Genomic DNA, 9867 nt, shown 5'->3' on the forward strand with positions numbered 1-9867 from the left:
CATCATTACACAATGAGGCCCTTCTTTTAGGTAAAACGATCTATCTTAAATTTTCTTTCTCAAGTTTGGGACTATGTATTATAACTTAGAAGGCAAAGGAGAACAAGCACAAGCTTTAACATTAAAAAATGCGCGCGAAGCGCGCGAAAAATTCTTGTTTTTTAAATTCTAATTTCGTCGGAATTGATCAAAACTCCCTAAAATGTGCAATTTTTAGAGGAAATTGGCCTACCTCAACAAAAAATGCTCTTATGTTATATATGGCCACACTCGTTTTTTTAAACTGAATATAAGCATTTCGTTATAGCTTTATTTATTACCTGTCTCTTATTCTTTCAACATCATTACAGATTGAGGCCCTTCTTTTAGGTAAAACGATCTATCTTAAATTTCTTTCTTGAGTTTGGGACTATGTGTTATAACTTAGAAAGCAAAGGAGAGCAAGCACAAGCTTTATCATTAAAAAATGCGCGCGAAAAATTTTTTTGTTCTAAATTCTAATTTCGTCGGAATTGATCAAAACTCCCTAAAATGTGACTCGGTCGGGTACTGGATAAACATTCTCTTTCCCATCCTTCTCCTCCTCCTTCTTCCCTCCTTTTTTTGCATTTCCGATCATACAAAAATCTCCATACATTATATATTTTTGGCCAAAAAGTGGGGGGGCCGGGCCCCCCGCTTCCGCTGGCCATGTCTCTAACACATTATGTGCTTTCCATAGCTGTTGGAAGTGGGCTACTGTATTCTCTACTTCATGAGTCTGATATTAGTGGTGGCTCTAGGATATAATCTATTTAAGGGGGGGGGGGCCCTAAAATGTCCGACTGGGGGCCCAAATATTTATGGGTGTCCAAGTATTTATAAGTGTAACTATAGCACGCAGCGTTATCTGAGGGTGGTTTGGCGTAGGCAGTACAGTACTGGAAAAGTAGGGCTTTTTTTTTTTTTGGTCCGACTGCCCGACAAGCTTTGGCCGATGAGAGGGCTTGACCAGACCGATGGGGGATTCTGGCGCCGCCCCCGTCTGATATACAGTTTATTTATATGGTATGCCTCAGTGGTGGTACCAGAGATTCCCTATGAGAAGTTGATTGTGGGCTAACCACATTATGATTGTAATTGTAGCAAGAACAGCACCAGTAAATTCCCGAAAAAGACACTTTCAGACTGTGAACTGCTTTTTCAAGTGTTCCCTGACCCCCACCCCATTAGCACCGTCCCACCCCATTAGCACCGGCACTGTTATGCTTCGCTTTATGACGAGCTATGCATAAAACCATGACTAATTTTAGATACAGATCAAAAGCACCCACTATTTTTACTGTGATTGGTAGCCAGTAAAAGAATACAAATATTTAGTCAACAATTTTTATTTTTCTGCAATTTATTATTTGATGCTCTTATTAAGCTGTTCATGATTTTCAACAATGTTTGGATAAAATAAAGTTTAATATAAACTGTAAATACCATCTGTTCTCTATAATAAAATTAAATATAAAATTAATTTTAAAAAAAATAGCTGATGGATAATTTATAAACTTTACTGGTGTTTGTTTACATCCACACATAAGTACAATCTCAATTCTGTTTTTATATGCTGAAATTGCATAGGCTTGCTAACCCAAAAGAATCACCAAGAATAAAACAAAAATGCATAACATTTCTAAACTAAACATTTTTTCATTTTCACACCTTTTGCCTTTCTCAGTATAGTTTAGGTATATAATATGGTGTATGTTTTTAAAACATTCTGCTGTTTAAAATCATGTTAAATTTTGTATCATCATTTTATATTATTTAATAATTACATGAGACATATTAATCCCATGAACAAATTCAAAATTACTGTAGTTGGAATATAATTTTTTGATGACCTCTCACAAAATACACATCTATTCTTGGTATTTCAATAACTTGCAACCTTTAGCTTTATAAGCTGGCCATCGACAGGTGGGGCAGCGATGGTTGCCACCTCTCAGCCATGTTACAATGCAACCATGGTGATATGAATGGCCACATGGCAACCCGCAAATAACCACCCCGTGGCAATAAACCTCGAGACATATGGCGCAATCTGTGGACACAAGGTTATTGGGTAATTCGTTTTCCTTGTTGGCCGCATTAGATTGAAAATCATGGCCTTCTTGAGAATTTATCGTTTCACAAGTATCTGCATTCAGCTGCTGATCTACATCATCCACCTGCTGTATTTCACTGACTCTCATTGAGGGCAGCAGATCTTCATCTTGAACTCCTGAGTCGGGAACATCACAAAGAGCAAGTGAATCATCACCAGATGATTTTTTTGAAGTTTCAACACAAGAACACTCGGCATTCACTTGTTCTTGAGAATCACATGACCCACATAGCTTATCAAATGATTGTTCATAATCCTTTTCTTTTGAACTGCAGTATTTCCATGTTTGAAGATTTGAAATATAATCTGTTGGAATTACTGGATGTAGCCAGAAATCTGGTACAGCAAGACGATCAATCAGCAAATCCAAGCCTTCCTCCATATGCGCTCTGTTTAGTCGAGGGCGGTATAAATTTGATGAAGGCCTAATAAGGAACATGTAGTAATGCCGGAGAACTCCACGTAGCCATGCAGTATTTGATTCCTGTTGGACTGTTGTTGTCCTCTTACGATATTTTTCAATTAAACCGATAATGCAGCAATATGTCAGGAATGTTAACAAGAGAAATTTGGTGTTGTTGGAGTAAACAAGAACATCGCTGCGTATATAACACATTATATTCGATATTAGGAACTTGCGAAGGATTTTATTGGCAAAATTCCAAAAGGGTTCAAGTACTGATAGTTGCAACATTCCAAGAAACGGTAACCAAAATGCTAGAAAACTAACATTTGATTTTCCAATTGTCCATGTTAAGTAAAAAGATCGTTTCAAAATCCCACCCTGCGTTACAAAGAATTCAAAAACACAGAGTACATTCACAAACAATAAACTCAAAATAAACACATCATTAACTTCGGGAGATAATGTTTTCAAGTAAAGCACAAGTCTTGCATATGATAAATATTCGCCCGGGCGTTTACTATAATGTAAGGTATCTTCTGGTGTTGTAATTAATATAGACGGGACTTTCAAAATATCTTTCTGAGACCTTTTTGTTGTGGAAAATTCCATTGGATCGGTCGATATGAACGCAAACTTTATTCTTCCTGTGAATTTTACACTGAGTAAGGAGTAAAACAGCGGTAGTTGGTCAATGTTCGAATAATATGCGACACGTATGGGAAAGTGATTTGGACGGCTTTTTGCCGTTTCCATCCATTCCTGTGCAGCATCTTGATTGGATAGTATTGTAATTTTTGTCTTTAGATGGTTGTTTATCCAGTCCAGTATGTATGCGGGCTGGCCCGGTTTATAGTAATGAAACATCGTAACATGGTCTTTGTACGTTTCTCCCTGCGGCATTGCCAGAAGGATGCTTGGCTTAATCCACTGTTTCATTGAACAGAAACTAAAAGGAAACAAGTAAAATATGTACAAACGGTAAATAAATAGATAATACCTAGATTAACATTATTATATTAGTTATTAAGAGTGATGTTTGGCCTTACCTGAAGCGTTATCATACCGAATATTTGGTACGTTCCCAACATACTTTCGAAAAAATTTGCAAATGGTTTGGGTGGGAATGGAACCCACAACCTCTAACTTGCACTAATTGACTAGTGTTGAATCCGCTCCCCATGTAGCAGTGGGTACTGCAAATGGTAATTCGATGTGTTTGCATAAAAAAATATCGTAGAAGTGATGTTATTGCCCTACCTGATATGTTATTGTGCTGAATACTCTGCACTTTCCCAAATACTTTTGAAAAAAATTTCTGGTGAGAATTGAACCCACAACCTCAACATAACCAAACTGGTGTCATAACCACTAGACAACCAAGCTTGCACTTAGTGACTAGTGATGAATCTAATCCCCAAGTATTCGATGTGTCTCATGAGGAAATATAGAAGTCAGGTTACAACAATGATTCTAATGCATTGCCCTCACCTTGAATCTGAATTACAGTCAAAAGTTCCAGTACGTATTCCAAAATGAGACACCTTTTTTTTAATGGCTTTCCATGACGCTGGATACAGTAAACTGTGATGACCTAGAGGTTTAACCTTGTAAAATACAAACAATAATAATTATTTTTATGACAATATTCATTAAAAGAAAAACGAAAATTTAAAAATATGAAATTGTCAATAAGAAAACTCAAAATAAGAATAATAAATTATATAATAATTACCGTATTTATTCAAATAATGTCCCACTTAGAATAAACACTTCCCTCAAAAATTAATACCTGATCTAGAGCCTCATTTCGAATATACGCCTCCCTCGAATATATATTTTTCCTTGAATAAATGCCCCCTAAATGATTGTAAACAAATCTAATGGAGCAACATCATTAAGAAAAACATTATATTAATGTTCTACTCCAGCAGGGCTTGAAATTAACTTTTTTTCTTGGTAGCACTGCCAAAATTTTCTGGCACCCTCGGGCATCTATTCGAATAAATACAGTATATAATAATACTGTTCTAATAATAATAATTTTATTGATAATAATTTTCACCTGAATGAGCCATACACTGTCCTTCTTATCTTCCACTTCTTCATAGAAGTGTCCTCTGGAACTAAACAAAGTAGAATCATCTTCTGATTCTTCATCTTCCTCTTCTTCTGCCATCATCAGTTCTCCATCAAGAACATCGCCTGTAAGATGCAAACCATTGAAAATACAGTACTACATTAATATCATTTATGGTAGCCTTTCATCCACACAAACACTTGCAAATTATCAGTACAGAGTACTACAGTGTTACGTCATGATACCAAGTGTTACTACTCCGTTGCTATTGGTGACACAAAATGCGTTTAACCAGAAGCCATTTGCTCCACTGACAAACCATTGATCTCAATTTCTAATGTAATTATTAAGATGGTATATCTTAGTTTTTCTTTGTAAATTTTAATTAATGATTAAATGTGTGTTTGATAATATAATGCAAGCTTTTGAGTTTTTAGTACATTTTGATATTAAATTATTAGGTTTTACAATGCCTATTCCTAAACCATTAAGATTATGAAGTCATTCAGGCGTAATGAACGGTAACCAACGTCTGGTTGACAACTAAGAGCGCCACCTGGTGTAATATGACTGTTGTACTCTATGTACCATCAATAGGCTACAACACAATAGTTTAAACAGGAAAAAGAAAATAATGACATATCATCGCTCACATCACAAACTAAAAAATGAAAATAGATTGTGTTAGTTTGTGAAAACAAAAAAAAACCTGTTAAAATATGCACTGTTGTCATTACAGACTTTTTGTGTGGTAAAGAATATAAAATTGCTTGACATTGGGCCCTATAAAAAATATTATTAGTTTATCACCCTATCTGGGCAGGAAGAGTGATGAGGGAGGTAGGCTTTTTTTATTTTGCTAAAGCCAAACATTACCCTTGGGTTGTTTGCTGGTGCATTGATATTCAAAGTAAAACATGATTTAGATAATGCAAACAATATCTTGCATACTATTTAATAAAATAAATGAAAAAAATAAATAAATAAAATTTCAAAACAAAATTTTTTCACAAATTTTTTTTTTTCCAGTACCATAGAAGGCATGCGTGCGAGGGTGATAAACTAGTAATTTTTTTTATAGGGCCTAACCAGGTTATTTTTGATCTAATGTACTTTCATTTTGTTAGTTTGTGATGCAAGTGACAACATATTTACTATTTATTAATCATTTACATTTTTGTCATTTTAGTATTCATCTTACCATTATGAATTAAAATTCTACACCATTTTAAGAATCACAATTCATATACCTTGTTTTGCGTACAAATTTCATTTACTATTACAATATTTCTATTTAAATAAATAAATCCATAGATAAATAAAGAACACCTAATAGCTTGCAGATCAATGACGAACACCGATGTATATTATACACCAGTGTGGTCCTGTCAGTATATTATTCAGAAAATCTGTAATTACAATTTATCATAATCGTTAATCATATAAATAAAGTAAGCATACTTCATAATCTTAATACCTGATTGGTCAACTAATTGGGAGAGCTCTTTTTTCTCCACCATACCCTCATAGTTAACACCCCTTGCATCCAGTAGGTTCTTTAGCTTGCGAACGCTGAGTGACACAGGGTCGACGAGTTGGCTTGCCACAAACCCTGCTTCATACCACACAGCTAGTTCGCAGAGTCGGAATACTACGAACAGCAATATCAGGTACAACAGAAGTAGCAAGAGTTTAAGAAGTAGACCAGGCATGGCTACTTTCCTTGTCTTCTTTAATTTTCCAGCTTTACACTTTAAAGTCACCTACTCTTGCATATTCAATCTGTTCAAGGGAAAATAATTTTTAAAAATATATTTCAAACAATTGTCAATAATATAAGTGGGTGACCCCTAGTATTAATAAAGCTGATATGGACCACGTAGGTTAGCAGTTTATTTATTGGAACAGTACAAAATGTAGCTGTAAGACCACTTACTACGTAGTCTAGACAGAATACCATCCCACCACCAGGCTGAGTCTAGCCATGAACTGACTGAGTTGAGTGAGTTCTTAGTCATACTACTATTAACGAGCGTTTATAAGCTACATTTACAACATATACACATTTAACCAACATTCGACAATCGATTAAACATAAACTTTCTTTTCAAAACTAGGCCTTGGTCTAGTAAAATAATGGAAAATGCTCACCGTATGAAATGGGTCGTTTAAAGACCTTGATTGACACATCAGCGGAAGTAAAACATTGACACCTAAAGCGCTGTTGTTTGTTTACAATACACAAGGCGCGAAAAGGAATAATCCATTTTTAGATAGGGGTTGAAAACATGGTGAGGACTTGCTGTATCGCAAACTGCACAAATAATTAATTTTTGCAAAGTTTTTAGTTTGCCATAACATCACATTACAATATACCGTATATTAAATATGAAATTTGTGAAAACTGCCAGTATTATATTGTAGAAAATAAATACAACACTCCTATACTATAGAATTCTTAAGGGAAATTTTAGTGAAAGTTCTATTATCTTTATATGGATTGTTTATAGAGAATTTATGAATACCTTTGCTTTAAGAATATCCATTGAAAGTATATAGAATAATAAAGACGCAAAATGTGACTTTTTATTTGGAAAATCAACGCCAATTCCATAGATACCGTATTTATTCGACGTTTATTGTTGTTTATTGTTGAGAAGGGTTTTTGAGGGGATATATGTGTGTGTGTGTGTGTGGGTGTGTGTGTGTGTGTGTGTGTGTGTGTGTATACATATATATATATTTTTGTGGAAAATGGATACAGTACGTATATACTCAAATCAAATCAAATCAAATATATTAATGTATTTTAAAAAAGTTTACTCATTATCGTACAGCGAAAATGAAAGAAACACTTCCAAAAAGATTCAAGATTCATTTATTGTCGTCATACATAATACATACCAGTATATACGAGATTTATTCTGCTAAACTAGCAAACAGTAAAAATCGAAAACAACACTAGAATAAGCAAGACCGTACATTTGACTGATATAATAATAAATATAAATATAACAATATATACACATGAAAATTAAACATGGACCGAAAGGTACACTAATTAATCTCATATAAGATAGTATAATACTTACTCCAAATATCATATCATCAGGAATGATGACATAATAGTAATATCGAAATATTGAATTCCGACATGATGGCGTGAAATTAAACATGGTTAAACTATATTTCGTGTTTTATTATCATTATCCAGTAAAATCAGGGTATAAGACAATTTTTAAATTCCATAATTTGTTAAAATTAATTTCAAAATTACTTTTTATGATTTTTTGTCATTTTTTAATTTTTGAACCACAACTACTACTGTATTTTTCCATAGAATTTCATTATGTTTGCATTAAAAAAAAACGTGTTTTTCGTCATCAATTTCATTGCAAAATGTTGCATCTGTTACTATTTTTCAGTTGTAACTAAATTAATTGTAAGTTTGTAGGAACAATTTTTTAAATAATTTACAATTTAACTGTGCATATTTTCTATTTTTTCGTTCTTTCATTTCTTTAGCCGAAAATCACTCCAATGTATTAATTATGTTTACAGAGTCATCCGTAATCATGCGTACATCATGGTTAGGTTTCTTAATTATAACAATCCATTCTTTTGGAATCAATCAGTGGCAGCGCTACGGGAGAATACAAGTCTGGGAGGCATCCCCCTCCCCCGTCGAAAAAGTTAAGAGAGATTTGTCGGCGAAAATTGTTCAAAACGTTTATATCATAGGCTATTATAATTAGGCATAATAGTTTGGACATCGATGAGATACAAAAGACCATTAATTTGACAGGTTATTAATTACTCTTACCATGTCTGTACCATTATTGCACCAGCAGATCACAGCAAAATCACCTTTCCTTGAAATTTACTTGAATTTATTTATTAATTTATTTTATTTCAACAATATTTTACGAGGTTGGTCCATCTAGCCGGAACTGATAATTAGGGACCCCAATACATAAAACAAGTAACGAAGGAAATATAAATAGATAAACAAAGAAATTAAAATGATATAATAATAAAAACCAAGTCACAATTGAAAAGAAATTATTACAATATATAATAATAATAATAATAATAATAATAATAATAATAATAATTCTGGATATACATATATAATAATAATAATATGCAAAAATGTATAACGCGCCAATTCAAAAACATTATCAAAGGCGCAGTAAACAATTAACCCAATTAAGGCGATTATGTAAACAAACAAATTTTCAAATTAGTTTTAAATGAGTTTAAATTTGAAGATTGTTGAACAGAAAGAGGTAAAAGATAAGGTGCCTGAACAGAAATCTTATATAAAAAATAAAGCAGAAAAAAAGATTTAAAAAAAAAAAACCAAAGTATAAAAAAAAAAAAAAAAAAAAAAAAAAAAAAAAAAAAAACAATATACAAGGTTAGGGTCAGCCAGAAGAGAGAGACAGAGGGAATGAATAACTAAACCATCTTCACTTTTTTCCTCGCTCAACCTACTTTAACGTTTCCCGTATTTTTTTTTCAGCTTAGTTGTCCTGCTTATAAGCCTCTTACAATCTTGCACCGCCGTACTTTTATCGGTTTTTTGGCCCAATGAGACTTGATATTAATCGTCTCTTAAATTTGTTGTTCTTCGTACCAAATTTAAAATCTGCCGGTGTTACTTATTTTTTCTTGTTTGTTTCATGTACTTTCTTCAACCGATTCTACCTATAAATGCCCAGTTTCTGTATACTGCTGACAGCACCGGTCATTAATCATCTGATCAGAATCCCTTAATTTGGTTTGGTGACGGCTATCATAACTATTATTTGTCACTGAAACTAATACTTATCAGATAATTTAGGTGGCCTTGTATTGTATATCGTACTGTACACAGAGAACCTCTTCTAGTCAGCTTTATGCTAGAGTTGCCCTCTTAAAATATAGTATAGAATAGGCCTAATAAATAAAATAAATACATTTCTTGCCAAGTTAATTTTGAGGGCCTTTGTGTGTAATGAGAAATCAGGCATATTTATGCCATTCTAAATTTCAGATTACCGATTTTTTTTTACTTTTAATTTTTCTCTTTTTCCGTTCCATAAAAAATCGTATGTTAATATGTTTACTTTAAAAATGATTCTCTGGATCATGGAACTTCAATTATTGAAGCATTATATATGTTAATTTAGACAACACTAGGGTCTTTAATTTTTCACCTTTCCAAAGTAGGTTTGTAACCTTCCACGTGTGTAGTTACTTTTC

General features: G+C 33.2%; 1 protein-coding gene across 1 annotated transcript; it reads right to left on the bottom strand.

The window, feature by feature from the left end:
• Positions 1 to 1364: 1364 nt before the first annotated feature.
• LOC117117956 (E3 ubiquitin-protein ligase RNF103-like) lies at positions 1365 to 6825 on the bottom strand. Its single transcript, XM_033262448.1, has 5 exons — positions 6772 to 6825; positions 6098 to 6402; positions 4606 to 4745; positions 4032 to 4147; positions 1365 to 3489 (listed from the first exon to the last, which is right to left on the bottom strand). Exons 2-5 carry the CDS (start codon positions 6330 to 6332, stop codon positions 1893 to 1895), a joined length of 2088 nt encoding a protein of 695 aa, XP_033118339.1. The 5' UTR covers positions 6333 to 6402; positions 6772 to 6825; the 3' UTR covers positions 1365 to 1892.
• Between the last annotated feature and the right edge of the window lie 3042 nt (positions 6826 to 9867).

Source organism: Anneissia japonica, unplaced genomic scaffold (genome assembly GCF_011630105.1).
Source record: "Anneissia japonica isolate Jap-2015-1 unplaced genomic scaffold, ASM1163010v1 scaffold288016_len413324_cov198, whole genome shotgun sequence".
In the NCBI taxonomy this organism is placed as follows: Eukaryota; Metazoa; Echinodermata; class Crinoidea; order Comatulida; family Comatulidae; genus Anneissia; species Anneissia japonica.